This window comes from Miscanthus floridulus, chromosome 7 (genome assembly GCF_019320115.1).
Source record: "Miscanthus floridulus cultivar M001 chromosome 7, ASM1932011v1, whole genome shotgun sequence".
NCBI lineage: Eukaryota > Viridiplantae > Streptophyta > Magnoliopsida > Poales > Poaceae > Miscanthus > Miscanthus floridulus.
Window position 1 is genome coordinate 102,847,521 of NC_089586.1, and position 18,596 is coordinate 102,866,116.

The 18,596-nt window shown below is 40.7% G+C and overlaps 2 protein-coding genes and 1 long non-coding RNA gene across 4 annotated transcripts; 2 read left to right on the top strand and 1 right to left on the bottom strand.

The window, feature by feature from the left end:
* Positions 1 to 228: 228 nt before the first annotated feature.
* LOC136464044 (uncharacterized) lies at positions 229 to 2,454 on the bottom strand. Of its 2 annotated transcripts, XM_066463012.1 has the most exons (3): positions 1,050 to 1,177; positions 756 to 954; positions 229 to 602 (listed from the first exon to the last, which is right to left on the bottom strand). In XM_066463012.1, the coding sequence occupies exons 1-3, from the start codon at positions 1,128 to 1,130 to the stop codon at positions 580 to 582; spliced, it is 303 nt and encodes a 100-aa protein (XP_066319109.1). In that variant the 5' UTR covers positions 1,131 to 1,177; the 3' UTR covers positions 229 to 579. The 2 variants fall into 2 exon arrangements, 1 of the variants encoding a protein (XP_066319109.1); XR_010761136.1 differs by lacking the exons at positions 756 to 954; positions 1,050 to 1,177 and adding an exon at positions 2,245 to 2,454.
* A 2,710-nt stretch (positions 2,455 to 5,164) lies between these two features.
* Positions 5,165 to 5,987, top strand: LOC136464045 (putative lipid-binding protein AIR1). Its single transcript, XM_066463013.1, has one exon. It carries the CDS (start codon positions 5,236 to 5,238, stop codon positions 5,620 to 5,622), a length of 387 nt encoding a protein of 128 aa, XP_066319110.1. The 5' UTR covers positions 5,165 to 5,235; the 3' UTR covers positions 5,623 to 5,987.
* Positions 5,988 to 10,047: 4,060 nt separating this feature from the next.
* Positions 10,048 to 11,920, top strand: LOC136464047 (uncharacterized). Its single transcript, XR_010761137.1, has 3 exons — positions 10,048 to 10,548; positions 11,408 to 11,596; positions 11,671 to 11,920. It is a non-coding gene; the product is annotated as an uncharacterized lncRNA (long non-coding RNA).
* The last annotated feature ends 6,676 nt before the right edge of the window (positions 11,921 to 18,596 follow it).

Sequence of the window (18,596 nt, forward strand, 5' to 3'; positions counted from 1 at the left end):
TCATTGTACTTCGGAAGCATCTTCTTTTGGATTTTTAGTAACTCTCCAAATCCCTTGTCAGATACACCATTCTTTGCCTTCCATTGCAGCAATTCTAGTGTGGTTCCCAACTTTTTCTGCCCTGCATCACAAGTTGGGTACAACAATTTCTTGTGATCTTCTAGCATCCGCTCGAACTTGATCTTCTCCTTTTCACTTTCACATTCTCTTTGTACATCACGAATGACCTGACAAAGATCATCAGCCAGCTCATCTTCTGCGACTACCTCTTCTTCAGCTTCTCCCATTGCAGTATCATTGAAGCACGCACCATCAGGAATAATATCATTGTCGTCCCATTGTTCTTCTTCATCTTCTTCCATTACAACACCGGTTTCTCCGTGCTTTGTCCAACAAATATAGTTTGGCATGAAACCCGACTTGAACAAGTGTGAATGAAGAGTCCTTGAGCAAGGATATTCCACCGTATTCTTACATATGGCACATGGGCAGCACATGAAACCGTCGCGTTTGTTTGTCTCGGCTGCACGTAATAAAGAATGCACGCCGTCAATGAACTCTTGTGAGCGGCGATCAGCATTATACATCCAATGACGGCTCATCTGCATTACATGACATAAATATCATATTAAAACCTAGATCATAATTAATTATTTATACAACATGCGTGCCACCACAAAAGATACAAATTTATGAAAGCATCGCTACAATGTAGACAATCCCAACTACCACTAAAAGAACTAAAGCTAAAATACATTTCAGGAGCACAAGGATTTCGCGACCAATCTCAACTAAAACAGACAGATCCCCCGATTGTGCAACATCTTTGGGCTTCTTCGGCTGGATCACTGCCTCATTAGCCGCCGTATCTGCCTGTTGTGCAAGATATTTTTGCACGAGTTCAACATACTCTTCCTCCCAGTAGAAGCCTGAACATCGTCCACTGCCATCCCACTGAAATTAAAACAAAAAATTAGAACTTTAATCACAACCATCATGAAAATAGGTATAAACTAACCATAATCATTAAATACGATAAAATAACTCACATTGCGATCCGGACACTTGTAGAAGATACGATCCTTGTTGGGACCCTCCTTCTTCACTCGGTACTCCATCACAATCTTCATCTCATCACGACACTTGCCGCATGGAATGAGAGGAAGGCCCGGCCTAAGTCGCTTTGGAAACCCATGAGAGGCCGAGGACCCGGAAGCAGTTGCCATCTACTCTCTATACTCATTTTTTAATACACTATAAATTTCTTCTTTTATAAACAAATAAAATTAACAAACTATAAAATTATCTAGATCTCTAAACAATGATATTTTTAATGGTCATTGTGTTCTCGTCTTTTACTGCGGCAGGTAAGTAATTCATATGATATTTCCGCAAATTAACAGAAGAATGGGAATGTACACACATAACAGACTACTACGACGATATCGGGACGTGTGAATAAATAACCATCCGTACTAGTTGACCTTGCTTACGTGATCATCTCGGCGAGCATTTCTCCACCGGACAGCACCGTACTTGGTCAAGGAAGAGCTCCGATTCTATGAGGAAGGGAACACGGTCTCCCACGACCGTTGTCGCTCTCCCTCGTAGAATCAAAGCTCCTCCTTGATGTCCGTTACCGCTCGACAGAGAACATGCTTGCCGAGCTGAACACAGTCCGCAAGTTCAACTAATACGGATTTTCTATAATTTTCTAACTATTTTCTAAGTTTTTATTTATATATACTACGTTTAGGTACGGTGATTGACAGACTACTACGACGATATCGGGACATGTGAATAAATAACCATCCGTACTAGTTGACCTTGCTTACGTGATCAGCTCGGCGAGGATTTCTCCACCGGACGGCACCGTACTTGGTCAAGGAAGAGCTCCGATTCTACGAGGAAGGGAACACGGTCTTCCACGACCGTTATCGCTCTCCCTCGTAGAATCAAAGCTCCTCCTTGACGTCCGTTACCGCTCGGCAGAGAACATCCTCGCCGACCTGAACACGGTCCGCAAGTTCAACTAGTAAGGATTTGCTATAATTTTCTAACTATTTTCTAACTTTATATTTATATATACTTTAACCTTCTTTCATGTAAATATGCAAGCTTAAAGTGATTTTGAGCTCAAATTGCTTACAAATGAAAAAAAACCATAATAAAGAACCATAAATATATATAGTGAATAAAATGGCATAAGAAAATGGTAAAAAATGAGAGTATGAGATTGGTAACCTTTACAACTGAAGAATCGACGGAGGAATCGAAGAATGGATGGAGGAACAATGGAGGGAGGGAGGAAGCAAGAACACTACTGCAGTGAGCTTCAAAATGTGCTGAGCTCGGGCTCGGGGAGGAAGGAGGAGACGGCCGATTTATAAAGGGAGAACATTTAGTCCCGGTTGATAGATCCAACCGGGACTAAAGGTAACTTTCCAACCCCGGGCGCAGCCACGGCCCGGGAGTAGACCTTTACTCCCGGTTGGAGCCACCAACCGGGAGTAAAAGTATACCTTTAGTCCCGGTTGGTGGCTCCAACCGGGACTAAAGGTCCCTGCCACCTCTGTCTGGCGCAGTAGCCGTTGGGCAGGGACCTTTAGTCCCGGTTGGAGCCACCAACCGGGACTAAAGGTATTTCTAGTCCCGGGGGCAAAAAATTCCGGGACTAGAGCCCATTTTGGCCGAGGATCAAAGGTCTGTTCTCTACTAGTGTACCTAACTTTCAACCAAATAAGTGTGAATGGAGATGTTCACAATTTTTTGCATCAGTGAAAAAAAGATCTTAGTGTTGTGGAAATTGATTTTAGGACTTGATATTTGCTCAAAAGTACATAGAAGTAACTTCATGTTTTTTGCTTGTTCAATATCATGGTCTAAAAATAACACAATGCATCTGCATATATTGTATGATAGATAAACCATTATCAACCAAGTGAGGCGTTGCCCCTTTAAATTGTCCATCCGCTTTGGCTCTAGCAATGATGATTGCCAACATATCCACCACAATATATGTTAAATAGAATGGGGAATAGAGGATCACCTTGTTGGAGCCCTTTCTTTTTTTGAAAGTATGAACCTAACTGATTGTTAACCTTGATATAGATAATTCTAATTTTGTTCTCAGTTAAACTAGTTTAATTTTAACTAAGTTAAATGAAAAATGGATGAAAATCTAGCACAATAAATTAGTTTTATAAAATCAAAGTTATGTATTGATAATACATTTGTTTGATATTAAAAATATTAATATATTTGTTTTTTAGAATTTTTTTTACCTAGAATAAAACTAAAATGATCTATAGATTGGGATGAAGGGGTAGGTTTTCAGGGTTTAATTAAATTGAACATTTGAACCCGTTAGCTTGTCCTTTGCCTCGATATGCTAGTGGCGGTGAAGGCAATTCTCATATTTTTGGTCCACCTCCCTCTGAGATCGCCCGTGGTAGTGTGTGTGTGTGTGTGTGTGTGTGTCTATATATATATATATATATATATATATATATATATATATATATATATATATATATATATATATATATATATATACATACATACATACATACATACATACATACATACATGTATTTTAGTTCATTTATTGGTTTTGTAAATGTTAATCTATTTGTGTATAATTTTTGTAAAGTTAGAGAAGTTTGTCTTAGGACAAAACTAAAATGACCTACAAAATTTGGAACAAATGGACGAGTAGGGATGATTAAGTTATAATAAAGTTTTCAGATTGTCATATGCTTCGATCGTGTGGTGGCGGTTGGTCTCACAGTTTTTACTAACTTTTTATTTGAATATCTCCATGCCGGCTTGTACTATGAGCCAACACAGACATCGTTTTCATCATGCCGTCTGTGCATCCAGCACCGATATCCGTGAGAAATCCATGTCGTTGCTCTTATATTACTACTTATTTCAAAAATAAATCGACACGATAAAGAGTCAAAAGCTAACGTTGATGAGGTGTTGTGTGTAGTGGTGAACCTACATGTGCAGCTAGCTAGGAGCTAGCATGGGTGGTCGTCGCTTGGTCCATGCGGTCGTACTCATGTATACTCTCCGCCTCCGCCATCACGTACGTCTCGATCTCTCCCAGCCAGTCTCCCACACTCCGGTGTCATGAGCAGTGAATCACGGGGAGGCAGAGCTTGCAGCCGCCGCGCCAGCCACACCAGCCACCGCGTTCATAGATCCCTGACGAAAGTGATCCAGCGAGGTGGCGACGTTGATGCCTGCGATCCTGCCTCTAGCGGGTCAGGGGCACAGCTGGGGCAGGAAGACTGGCCGGGGAGATGGCCCATTGCCACTTTGGCAGGCAGCACAGCCGGGCGATCTGCGTCCCACTGGAGCCTGCTTGTGACTGCCATTCTGGCTTGCCAGTTGCCACATGCATCAAAACTCCAAACACAACGTTTCACCGCCCGCCCAATACCCATGAACCAGCTCATTACCTCTCCACACGACATGGGTGTCCCTGCGTTTGCAAGTTGCATTGCATTGGTTACCTGCGTGCTGTCGGTCTTCTACTGTACGTTGCTGTACAGTTACCATTGAGCGATTAACATTTTTATGCACATTTTGTAGTATATAAAGTTTCTTTCAGGTCAAACTAAATTACGTACTACTCCCTCCGGTTCTCTAAAACAAGTCGTTTTGAGATTGTCTTAAGTCAAACATTTTAAACTTTGACTATAAATAACTTCTTTTGGGTTGAGTTTGAAAATATAAAAGTGATGGTAGTAGATTCATCTCGAAATATAGTTTCATAAAAGTATATATTGACTATATTTTATAAATATTTTATAGCAAAAAGTTACGGTCAACGTCGTTTCTTAAAGACCGTGTCAATATCCAAAACGACTTGTTTTAGAGAACCAGAGGGAGTACGTTGTATTGCCAAAACGCCAGCGAAACCTAACTAGAAATTTGCAAACATGCATGTGTGCATATGAGCACAATTCTAAATCATTAAGAGACATGCATGCGTCGCTGTAGTGTTGTACTTTTGTTTGCGGCCCGTTGTGTATATTGTTCTAGTCCGGCAAGCATCTAAGTGGTATATATGTGTAGTTACAACGAAGTAAATAGGATTTCCCGAGAACCTCCGGTTCTTCCCTATGAATACCCTCCTCCTGAGCTCATTCCCATCCAGTTGCACCCAGCGCTAGCTCCTCACAACAAGCATCCCTGCGCTAGCTGTTGGGGTTTTCAGCCGCCATGGCATCGTCCAAGGCCTTGTTCCTCGTGGTCCTCATCCTGGTCCTCTTCGCGGTGGCCAACGCCTGCGGCGGCGGCTGCCCGACGCCAACGCCACCAACTCCGACGCCGCCGTCACCTTCAACCGGCGGCAAGTGCCCCAAGCACGCGCTCAAGCTCGCGGCGTGCGCCAACGTGCTGGGCCTCGTCAGCGCCGAGGTCGGCCACCCGCCCGCCGAGCCGTGCTGCAGCATCCTCGGCGGCCTCGCGGACCTGGAGGCCGCCGTCTGCCTCTGCACCGCTATCAAGGCCAACGTGCTCGGCATCACCATCAACATCCCTGTCAAGCTCAGCCTCATTGTCAACTACTGTGGCAAGAACCTCCCCAGTGGCTTCATATGCGCCTGATGGCCCTGATATACTCTGATACCTGCCCGTGATGACGTACTTCGTGCATGCACTGGCTTTCTCCTACCTTTTTCTTTTGTCTGCTTTGCTTTGTCATGTTGGTTCTGAATGTAGAACTACTCTAGACAATCAAGTGTGGGTCAAATGTGTGTGTTTTACTACTGCATATCTCCTTTTTTTTGTTTTGATTGATCATGCGTGCTTGGTTTTTTTTTTTAGTGAAGTGTGCCTATTAAATATGGAGATTATTCTCCAAGGTCTAGGCTAGGAACTGCATGCAGTGCTATTGGTGTATGTTTCCTATACATTGTTTCGTTACTGCTTGTAACCCTCGATTCCAAGGAAACTGTATGACCTCGCTTTTAATTCCTTTAATATTTGGAGTTTGTTTGAAACGAATAATTTTACAAGAATTATGCAGAAATTTCATAGAAATCAGTTTAATTTATTTATAGAAAAGCATAAGAACTAGAATTTTTTTTGCGTTCTAAACATGCTCTTAATAATAATGTCTTCTTTAGAAGTCGGGGATCGATAATATCTTTGTTGTACAAAAGGTTGTGCTATTATTGGCAGTATCGTCATCTGATATTCGTGTTGTAATAATGTCCTTCGTCTATAAAACATTTTCTTCTTATTATCAATCGTCATATTCAGTACCTCTTGTAATTTGACGGAGGCTCCATTTTTCAGCCTTAATCAACGTCATAAAACAGAAAACAAGAATACGCATGCCATATTCTCTCGTCCTGCGTGTCATATTTTTCTTAGTCCCTACCAAAATAAAGAGACTTCACCTAAATTTTAGCTTTTTTCATGCGACGGTTATTGCATATATTTTATACTAAAATCACAGCTTTAGTTTGTTGCAATTTATGTAGGCATAATTTGCAAATTTTTATTTCAAGAATAAAAACCTGTTAGACAACACCACAAACTCGATAAACTCTAATCTATGCTGGCATAAAGACAATTGACAATTTATAATTGTTTATATAGTTAGATAAGGATTAAAAATTTAATACGTACAGAGACAAATAATAAATAAAAAAATTAACAATTTACTTATACTAGTTGGTTGTACAACAGTGTTGCCTGAAATCTCCTACAACTAAAAAGAACAAAGTGTGAACACCGTTTTGGTGCGACAATTGTCTTGGTTCGTCCGTCTGCCACCCCATGCGATCGATCGCACCTCCCACGCTGTCCAACGGGCGAGCAAGAAAAGGAAAGGTGCGATAGAAAAAGAAACTGTCATCCCTGCGATCTCCGCCTGCTTTGAAGGAAACAAATCGATCACCTGAGACTACATGCATGGAAGGAAACAATAATCATCGAAGGAAACAATAATCATGCAAAGAAAGGAAACATCAGTGGTGCCAAATAAAAGATGTGTAGGTTATATATGGTGAGACTGGTGAACCTTCTGCAATTTCCTAAACGAATATTCCCATCATTAGTATATAGGTCCATTCCCTGCGTTTCTTCGTGCTCCCATTAGTATATAATATGAAAGTATTGTTGTGTTCATCACCACTTCCAGTTGACTACTCCCATTAGCATATACTTTCTCTACCCTAAAATATAAGTCGTTATGAGATACGCGCAGGTCAAACTTTCTCAACTTTTACTAGGTTTGTAAAAAATACGTGCAACATTTATATCTTTAAATAAGTTTATTATGAAAATATATTCAATGTTCTATGTAATGATATTAATTATGTATTATAAATATTAATATTCTTTTTATATATAATTGGTCAAAGCTAAAAAAAAAGTTAACTTCTCGGGAAGCGAGAATGAATTCTATTTTGGGACAGAGGGAGTATATGAAAGCAGTGTTGAAAATATTTTAACAATCAAGTTCGTATATGTTTGATTGGTAAGCTTAGACATCATAATGACATAAAAAATTTCGACTCTCATAGACACCATCATGGATCGGTGCAAAGCATCCCAATCCTACAGCATACACAAATAGCAACCTTAAAGTTATGATATTTTCAAAGGGTGGACAATAAAGACTATCTTAGACGTTCTGACATTAGAGTATATACGTGGAGACACATAGGTATGGTGGTGCAAGTGAGCAGCCAGCAGGAGTCGAGAGTCAGAGGTGTTTGGATCCTAGGACGAAACTTTAGTCTCTGTCACATTGATTTTTTAGATATCAATTAGGAGCACTAAATATGAGCTAATTATAAAACTAATTACATAAGTTGTGGCTAATTCATTTGCCAGCGCCGTGTACAGGATGGTATGGAGATGTGGTGGAACTTATTCGTGGATTTGTTGGCGCACGAAAGAAATAGATATCAGAAATCTCTTCCTGCCTGTAAAAAATAATCTTAGCCGCATCACGGAAAGATCTATACAGTAGAGTTTGTGAGCCGCGACGCCACGCTCTCTGTGACTGTGTAAATTTTACGAACTTAGCCTTTTGGATTAAATATCACTTTAACGTCGGTCATATACTTTTACAATATTGTTATCTTATCGTGCGATCCGTGTGTTTTTAGTACAAAAGTTTAGCTGTCCCGTAGCAACGCACGGGCATGAACATATTTGTATATATACTCAAACATGTGTGTACATGATTATATGGAGATGCAGCGGAACTTATTCATGGAATTATTGGCGCATGAAAGAAATGGATATCGTAGAATTCTTTTTGCTGATATAAAATATTATCTTAGCTGTATTACGAAAAAGTCTATACAGTAGAGTTTGTGAGCCTACGACGTCGCGCTCTCCATGACCGTGTTAATTTCATGAACTTTGCTTTTTAGATTAAATGTCACTTTGACGTCGGTATTTAATTTAACAGTATTGTTATCTTATCGTGCGATCCATGTGTTTTTAGTACAAAAGATTTAGTTGTCTCGTAGCAACGCACAGACACGCTACCTAGTTTATCTTAAAATCTAGGCACCTAAAATATAGAAGTGCAAAATAAAATATCTTACAATGATAAAAGAAAGTTTGAGCAGACGACATAGATAGCCATAGAGGGTGAGAGACCATATGTATGCCAATAATTAAAGTTCAAATTAGCTATGCAACAATGTAGTACCTCTCCAAGTTCCAAAATGTAAGGCATTTTAGGTATCTCTACTATAATAGACCAATCAAAATTATACTAGGTTCCCTCAGGAAAAAGTCCCCTGCTGAGAGCCTTTAACTATTGTGCACCTAAAAAAATATACACAGAAATTCGTCTCTATTAAAATCAAGGGCTAATAAAACACCTAGACAAATCAGATCGCCGCGATTCGATGTGGGAAGCTAGGCATCTCACCCCGAGCTTCCCACCCCGCGCCCTCCACCCCACGCACGCACGTCGTGACCAGAGATCGAAGCCTGGGAACATCGAAAAAATGAAATGCTGTGTTCAATTCCCACCTCCCCCAATCTTATTCCTTTTTTTCCGAAAAAAACACAAGGCATGCGCGGACAGGCTACGGCGCCTGGCTACGGGGCTCTAGGGTTGCATGCGGCGGCGGTGGCGCCAGGCTCCCGTAGTGGCCGCCCTCCGACGCGGATGGGCCTCGGTGGCTGCTAGCCCTTTACCCGCGCCCTACGCGCATCTCTGTCTCCCTCTCTCCCGATGCGAGCCGGCCAGGGGCTTGGGGCCCGCAGCGGGCACGGGTGAGGAGCTGGGCGCCCTACGCGAAGTGCTGGCTCGACTGGGCTGTGGAGGAGCAACCGCCGGCGTCGGAGCGACACAGCCGCAGGGCGGCACGACGTGGAAGGGTGTGGAGCGCGACGAGGAGGAACGAGATCTGTGGCATGGTCAGCCGCGACGCCCTCCCCCTCCTACCCGCCTCACCCTTCTAGGAGCTTTCGAAAGCGAACCCAAGCAGGTAGCCATGTTCCCCTCAACCTGAACCCTAGCTCGACTAGCCCCTCCCTAGGATTCCAATAGATTTTTAGACTCTTCTCTGCTGGCGATTTCGGTGGGGGCAGTTCGTTTGGTTTTCGTATTCCCCCGGAACTTCTCCTACGATTTTTTTGGCGTGGGCTTCCTGATCGCTCATGGCTCTACTGCGAACTCTAATAGCGATTGCATTGTGGTGCTTGTTTGGTGGTTGTAGAGTTTGAGGGACGACGAGGGGTTGTACCTCGCCAGCAAATCGGACGAGCAGCTGCTGATCTGCATCCCCTTCATGCAAGTGGTCAAACTGCATTCCGCGCTATTCAAAGGTCCCGAGGAAGAGGGTGAGATTTGCTACTCCCTGTTTGAGTTCTGTGCATTGCGGCTAGATTTGTGCCCAATTGGGGAGTACTACTTTCCGAAGATAGATGCAATAGTGATAGCTAGATCACCTAATGACCTGATTGATATTAGGTCTGTGAGGATCCTTGTGATATCATGTAACTTCAGTTGTGCTGCTGAAAAATATCCTTGTGTTTAGAATTGCAACAAAGGTGCTTACTTGTTTATATTTCTAATACTTGCATTAATATTGCCAGTGTTAAGTCACCATTTTATTGGAGACAATTCCCTATTTGACACCGCATGAAAATTCAGCCTCCCTTATTTGACACGGGTTCTTACTTTCGTTCCCAATAATCCTTGCTTTTGATGGATTCGATCAGGTACTGAAGGCATGGTGGCATGGTGCCGACGAATATGCTGCCTAATTGTCCTTTTTTAGATTTCGTTTGCCTCACCGTATGATGTTGCCTTACTGTTTCAGACATCTCTGCTCAAGAAAGTGGTAGGGTCGAAATTCGAAAATTGCAGAGAAAAGGCAGCCAACATCAAATGAGAATGATGCCTTAGCCAGTGGGAAACAGTGTCTTGCTTTCTCTGATGACTCTTCTCATGTGTTTGCACTATGAATATTTTTTTGTTTTGGTTGTGGTTGCAAGGCCATGGTGCTATTACTGAAGGAGCAGGATTGCTGGTTCTAGGTTGATCAGGTCAGTTGTTTGTAGTTCATGTCATTGTAAATGGTTTCCCTTTTACCAATGCAAATGTCAAATTATTAGTAATAAATTCAATAAAAGATGGTAGTGTGATAGAAAATAGTTAGCATAATAGAAATTTTTGATCGGTTCCACAGTCGAGGGCCCTCGACTAGACACCGAAAAGTATGTGTTTGTTCATGCATCTTGATTGGTTAGTCTACTAATTGGAGATGGCTGGGTGAGGAATCTGGAAGCTCTGTGCCAGCATGCAGTAAATTGTATTGCTAGGAAGGAAGAAGGAAGAAGAAATGCTTCTAGCTGTAAAGGAAAGACAGGCAATTTGGATACAACGTAGTTAGCTATATAATGAGAACTTTGGGCATATATGCATCGCGCAGCAACTTATCTATATGAACTTTGGGCATTGCGAGGTTTCTCTTATCACTTTTCTTGTCAGATATACCACTTACAATATGATGTATATTTGACAAGAGAATCTATGTTTTGCAAACACATTCGGCAATCTAAGCATGACTGTTTCATGACCGAATGCCTACATGGATGATCATCGTTACACTTGTCCTTTTCATGTCTTCATGGTCATGGAGGAGTCACCAAAATTTTGGAGAAATCAGCTTTCATAGATTGGTGATAGTTTAATTTTTTATATGGCCATCAACTGTCCCCTTCTTTGAATTTAAGATGTGTATAAATGATTTTTTTTTATTTTGTCTGCCATCAACTAAGCTTGCGTATTTATATGGTTCAAGAGGAGTAATTCCTATTGTCATGAACTTGCATTTCAATGCACACTTGTTTTCTAGATTTCTTAGATTGATTCAAGTTCCTAACTTTTTTCTCCATGTTGCAGCAACTAGCTGATGGAGGGAAAGCCAAACGGAAGCATGAAAAATAAGCCCATGGGCGTCATTAGCGTCACCGAGGGCCAAAATGACGTGGCACGGCAAACGATGGAGGAGCTCGCCGGCTTCCCTGGCTACAACGATGGCGAGGGCCCTTCAGTGACTTCCGTGTCGACTCCGAGGGCCTGCAGTGTCAGGTGTGTTCGTGATGTGCAAGCTATGGTTGTGAAGTGAGGTGTTGGTTTCCAATGGCGTGTGCTTCTTTTCGCAGATTGATGAGCTGGCCTCGTTCTTCGACTCGCCTGCGACGTCCGTGACCCGAGTTCTGTACACCGACAAGGATGTGCAGGCTCGAAGGTAACACAGTTGAGATTATCTGTTGTCGTGAGAATGTAACTTAGATATAATGTAACTTAAATGGTTATATGAGAAAAAACTTTACTATAACTTCTTAGTTTCCTGGATTGTATACATGCTCAAAGATATTGTGTAAAAGTTGAACTATAGAAAAAATCATTGGTTGTTTTTATGTGCGTCTCCAAGATAAATCCGTTGCGTTAACACGGACATTATACTAGTGTACTTAAGTCGTCGAACCCCTCCGAGTTTGACCGTTTTTATTATAGAGATGATGCATGGGACATTGCCCATACGTATTTGCCGGCCGAAAGGTTCGACTACTACTGTATGGCGCCATGTAGCGCAATTCTCCGTCGATTGACATGCCAGTAATTTGACGAACGAACAAATTAACGTTAAAATGTGCACCTATACACAGAGAATGCCGGGCTGATTGAGGAACTTGCTAGAAGCGTTCACGTGTGTTGGCATGGCATGACGACGATCATGCATATCATGTGACAAGCCCGACGTGACACAGCCCATCATGCGCACCACACCACACCAACCTCTAGGCTCTAGCTCGTCCTGGCAGCGGGACCAGGGGGCGGCGGCGTACAGCGCACTGGCGCGCGCGCGCAGCCGCAGTAGGATGTTGCCATGTGCCCATGTGGGAGCTCACCACCCCCACACAGCTCAGACAACAAACACGAGCCCCGACCTATCCGAGAGCGCGCCGGCACGCAGCCGGTGTGCCAGCAGGTCCCTGCAAGGCAGACCTCGATGCTTGAATCCTACCCTGCACTGCATCTGCAGCCTGCAGGCTCCACTCCAGCTAGCCCAGACTTCGCTGGTCACGTCGCTAGTTTGGTTCCCGTGACCGTGTGCGGGTCCGTGTGGTTTTCATGTACTCTCTCCGTGCAAGACAAGGGCTGCTATGATATACGGAGTATATGCTGATTAAACTTTTTTTTTGTAAGTTTGATTAGATTTGTAAAAAAATATTATCAACATTTGTATTTTTAAATAAATTTATTATAAAAATAGATTCAATAATCTATCTATTTAATGATACTAATTATATACTATAACTATTAATATTTTCTTATATATATTTGGTCAAGTAAAAAGTATTTGACTCATCGGAAAGTGAGAACGACGCTTATTTAGGGACAGAGAGAGTACTCCCCCTGTCCCTAAATAACTGATGTCTTTTGTTTCCGTGCCGTAAGTTTGACTAGATTTATAGAAAATACATGTAATATTTGTATCTCCAAATAAATTTATTATGAAAATAGATTCCGCGATCTATCTAATGATATTAATTTTATACCACAAATATTATTATTATTTTCATATATATTTAGTCAAAGTTGTTTCTCGGAAAGTGAAAATGACAGTTATTTAGGGACGAAGGGAGTATATCATATTACTAAGGAAAAAGTCTACTTAACCCCCCACCTTTCATACATGGTCTACTTCACCCCCAACTATGAAACCGTCTGTTTTACTCCCTGAATTTTCCGAAACCGTCTATTTTACCCCCCCCCCCCCGGCGGTTTTTGACAGCGGTTTGCTACAGTAACAGCGGGTTTGCCAAAACCGCCGCTGAAAACCGCCTAGGGGGTAAAATAGACGGTTTTAGAAAGTTCAGGGGGTAAAACAGACGATTTCATAATTGGGGGGTGAAGTAGACCAAGTATGAAAGGTAGGGGTTAAGTAGACTTTTTCCTATTACTAACATCACAAGTAGGGGCGGAGCTTAGTTAGCCCCACCCAGCCCCCTCCCCATTTGTTCAGTCAAGCTCTGCCGTTGATCACAAGGGTTGGTTTAGTTTTTTTTTCCGTCTAGTAACATAATAACCATGAACATACAAAACCAACAATGCATAGGCGAGTTGGGCCTCGTTAAGACCTTCATAACACGCTAGATAAGTTTAGGACCTGGAAATGGTATTTTTAGAGTTTTGGATCTATATGACACCTCAAGACAAGTCAAGAGACCCAAAAATACATTTTTGAGATGAAAATATATAGAGAGAATTAGAAATATTTGTGATATCAAATAGGTATACTATAAAAATATAATTAATAAAAAATCTAATGATACTTATTTGGTGTCATAATATTATTATTTTATTATATAAATTTGATCAAATTTGAGATGCTTTGTATTTTTAAGAAAATTGAAATGACTTACAATTTGGGATGTAGGGAACAAAAAAGAACATACTTTTTTTATTAAAAAAAGAGTCTGTCTAGCCAACAACCATGTGTTTCAACAAAAGGTAGCACATGGTTATTTGCTAGCTACAAAACACTATATTTGTAACAGAGGAAAAACCATGTGTTTTAGCATAAGCTAGCACATGGTTGTTGGTTGCTTGCATAACACATGATTTCCAAGAGAGAAGAAACCATGTGTTTTAGCACAAGGTAGCACACGTTTTTAAAGAAGGCTCACTTAGAGGAAATCTGTTATAATTTCTGTGCAACCAAAGTTGGCCCATTAACTAAAATGACAAAATGACCCATTTAACAGCAGCAGCCCATACCAGCAGGTTAGTAGTAAAAAACATGTACCGGTCAATACATAGAAGCAACATCTAAAGCATATTAAGGATGAAATGAACATATAAAGAAGTTAAATTTCAAGTTTAGCTCGACATACTTGACCAATGAACCAATTAAGCAAAGCCATCATTCAATTAATTAGTAAATTTAGATTTTCCTATTCTAGATTCCCATAATGTGTGAACTAGTTTGATAGATCAGATAGCATCACACCAGTTTTCTCAAAGATTGTGTTGCATAGAGAATGTACCTTCTACTTGAGACAACAGCAAAGGACTACTTCTTCTGTTGTTGGACGGTCCTTTGGATCAAACGCTAATAGCTTTTCTAATAGTTTAAAGTCCCAAAGGATCTGCACTGGGAAACTTGTGAGAAAATGGAACATGGTCTTTTTTCTCATGCTGCTCAAGTACCTTCTTGCTTTCTCATTCCGAACCTAGAAATGAATAAAAAACAAGTTCAACTTTGGAGTCACTGAGCCATGAGACGAAATAAAAATAGAGTTTCCTTGGTTATAGCACTATACCCGAGAAATTTTATCCATTGACGGTGTGCCTAGAAGATCAGTCAATCAAATCTAGCTGATGAACAACATTTTTACTAGGAAATAAAGGCTTCCCAGTCAACACCTCAGCAAATATGCATCCAATGCTCCAAATGTCAATAGCCGGTGTATACTGCATTATTTGGGGATAACAACAATTAAAAGAACATTCAGATTATAGACAGTTTGGCAATAATTTATATAAAAAGCAAACATTCTTAATAGTAAAAAATGCTCATTTGATCATTGTAAAGCTGGAATTTAGTAGGTTATTGGTTCCTACTTTCTATTTGTGCATAATAGGGACAAAAAAGGTAAATATCAATCAGATTGATCCATGCATATAGAACCAAATTGCAGAAATTGCAACCTATTGTTCAAGCAAGCACAAATTGCAGAAGAAAATGCATCAATTAGTAGTTTCTAGAGCTGTAATTCAGTTCTACAAGCAACACTCTTTCGACACAGTATAATTGTAACATGAAATGTGCTTAGAAGCTATTAATTTGCCATAATAAAACAAGAGCATTTGTTTGTCATAATTTTAACATTCACCCTGTGTACCTAAAGAACAGAAATTATGCCACACGTAATGATTCATGAAGATATTTCTGACAGTTTAAAAAAGGATATGAGAGCGTAAAAGGGAACAATCCAACAGCTATGAACTTTTCACCTCATATATGCACTTGACAAATGCCACTGCCATTGTCAATTTGTTATTATGTTAACCGCACTATGCCTATGGCTATGAGACTATGGTAGAATGCGCCTATTAGTCAGCACTTGGTAGATATGACAAAAAGGCACAAAATGGAACAAACCCAAAGGAGAGTTCTGCATAAACCCCCCATGTGGTCACTTGGATTTTGAAAGGGTTCAACAGTAAAATGCAGAAAATTTCCTTTTTCTAACAATCTTTCTAGAACAGAATACAATGCAGAGAAACCAGGAAAGAGAGGGGGGCTGACATATATGTCACAAATGAATTAACTTATCAACTGCAATCTGCAATAGTATAACCATCAGGCCTTATCAGAATTCACTATTTCCTTAGCACAATAAAGAAAATCAACCAAATCAATCTCAAGGTATCTAGACTTATAGACTAGCAATATGAATTCTAGACAGCCTGAGACCCTCATTTTCACTTGGCACTCAATCATCATAGGAGGAACACATAACCCAACCATTCTCCTAGTACAATCAAGTGGGCATCAACAGACCACGTCACCCAAGCATCCACACGCACCACAAACCACAACTCCCGATTCCAAAACAACGACAGAGACAAAAACTTGCCTTGGGCAAGCACAAACCACAATAAACAAAAGGAAAAGGTGAGTTAGCACAAATCACAAGAGACAATTTTTTTCTATGGAAGGACAGAGACAAATATCTAAGATGTGTTGCCACAAATCACAAAAAACTATGAAAGGACAAGGACAAAAAGTGGTGTGCCGGCACAAATAACAATTAACAGAATTATAATCTAGAAGCAATATGATATTACAGAAAATATCATAGGCACAAATTAAACCCTTGATCGAAGACGAGCTCTTTCCAGAGGAGGGGAGAGATGTTATGGTTGGTAATAACTATAGACGCTGTCGTAGGGGCTAATTAGGTGGGAAAGGATCAAGGGATCAAATCAGGAAGGCTTAAATTAGGGAGAGGAAAGAGTTTAATTAGGAGAGAATAAAGTTGTAATCTCCTTTATATGCAGTGGTTTTCTGAACATATGTTTTTTCTGCTTAATGAAATGTAAAAAGGAAAACAAAATAGTGAGAAAGTTACATATAAAGATTGGATATTGCACATGTTAAACACCATAATTGCAGTAATTTAAGTGCGCAATTTACTACTTATAAATGTGCAATCAAGAAATGGATATTGCACACATATTTATTGTAGAATATATGCAACACACAGTTAAAAGATGTGAGTTCCTACTATTCTACTACAACAGCAACAAGACAGCCAAGCAATACAAAACCAATGATCAGGAATAATTTTGAAATAAACTATGCATGTACATGAAACACCAGTGATTTATTTAGATAGATCAGGAAATAGGTTCAGTAGAGGACCTGCACAAGGATAAATCATGGCTAGACTACCACCCAAAAAGCAAGAAATCTGACTATTGAAAAGCACAAGCATTTGAGGTGTCGAGGTGTTGGCATGGAGGATGCATAATACTCAATGTAATAGTGCTGGTTTGATTTCCTCGGCTAGAGGTGTCAGCTTCAACTATGTTGTTTGGTTACTACTTACTATTAAAACTTAGGCGTCACAAGTTCCTTTTAGACAATTAATCTTTTTTCCTTGGTATATATACTGAGCAGTAAATCATTCTGTTGTGTAATTCTGACGCTGTTCAGGTAACAAGAGAATTCTGTGACTGTCAAGCAGCAAAGATATCAGTCGAATATGGTTGACGATGATGTAAAATCTATCTAATGCACAACTGGACCAGAGGCCTTCGAAGGAGGGAAACACACCAGATCAATTGGGCAAGGGATGGGATGGAGTAACCACCTTGGTGCCAATCGTATTGCTACTGCTGTTGCTTAGAGGTGTGGTTTCTAGTCCCGTTCCAGCTCTGGTTGTGTGATGGTGTTACCCTTTCCAAAAACGTCTAAACTATGGAGATGTAACAATCACTTCAGATGCACCGTAGTGCAGAGACCGAAGCAAGAGACTCCAGTGCAATAGCAGCGACTCGGCTGCTCACCGAAATACTGGACAAATCTGTTCTCACAGGCTCACAGCTATACGGACGTTAGTCCACTCTCAGCTAGCAAGCTGCAGTTAAGTGACCCGGGTAAACCAGGACAGGGGACACAGCAAAACCAGAGGAACAGAAGCGAAGCGATAAACTGCTATCGTGTGTACTTTCACCAAAGCTTGCCTCGTATATTTTTGCAAACTTCTGTCAGATTACAACAAAACAAGGTTCATCCTTCACTTCCACCAGAATCAATATATCTCTCTGGGCGCATAGCATACTTGTAGCATTTAGCTCCCATAAACCAATTGACTAGGGGACTCTCCGTCGCAAATCAGCTATCTCAGACCACAAAAACCAACACTAGTGGGTTCTGCTCACCAGCCTCCTCCAAGGTACAAAAGCCCTACTAGTGCTGTGGACTATGGTGTTTGTGCAGGGACAGAGGTGGCTAGGAATGAGTGGGGAGTAGCAGCAGCGTACATACTCCTACAGTTCAGCTCGTCTTTAATATAACCTCGCACATAGCCCAACACAAGCGCAGATGAGAACACTGTACAGAAATATCATGCACAAAAACATAAAAACTTCTACAAAACAAACAAGGACGAGCTTAGCTTCTGGGGTCTTTATTTGCATAAATTACAATAAAACAGAATCACAAAAATGCGGTGTGTTCTAGCACAAATATCTGAAATGTGTCGGCACAAATCACAAGTAACAATTTTTTCTAGAGGAAGACAAGGACAAAAATGTGGTGTGCACTAGCACAAATCACAATAAACAAAGAACAAGGTATGTTAACACAAATCATAAGAAATAATTTTTTCTATAAAAAGACAAGGACAAAAATTTAGTGTGTGTTGGCACAAATCACAAAAAAAAATTTCTATGGAAGGACAAGGACAAAAATGTGGCGTGTGCTGACACAAATCACAAAAACAAAGGACAAGATGTGGAAATGAATATTGTAGCTCAAAGTTTGAAAAAAGGAGTGGTACAAATCACA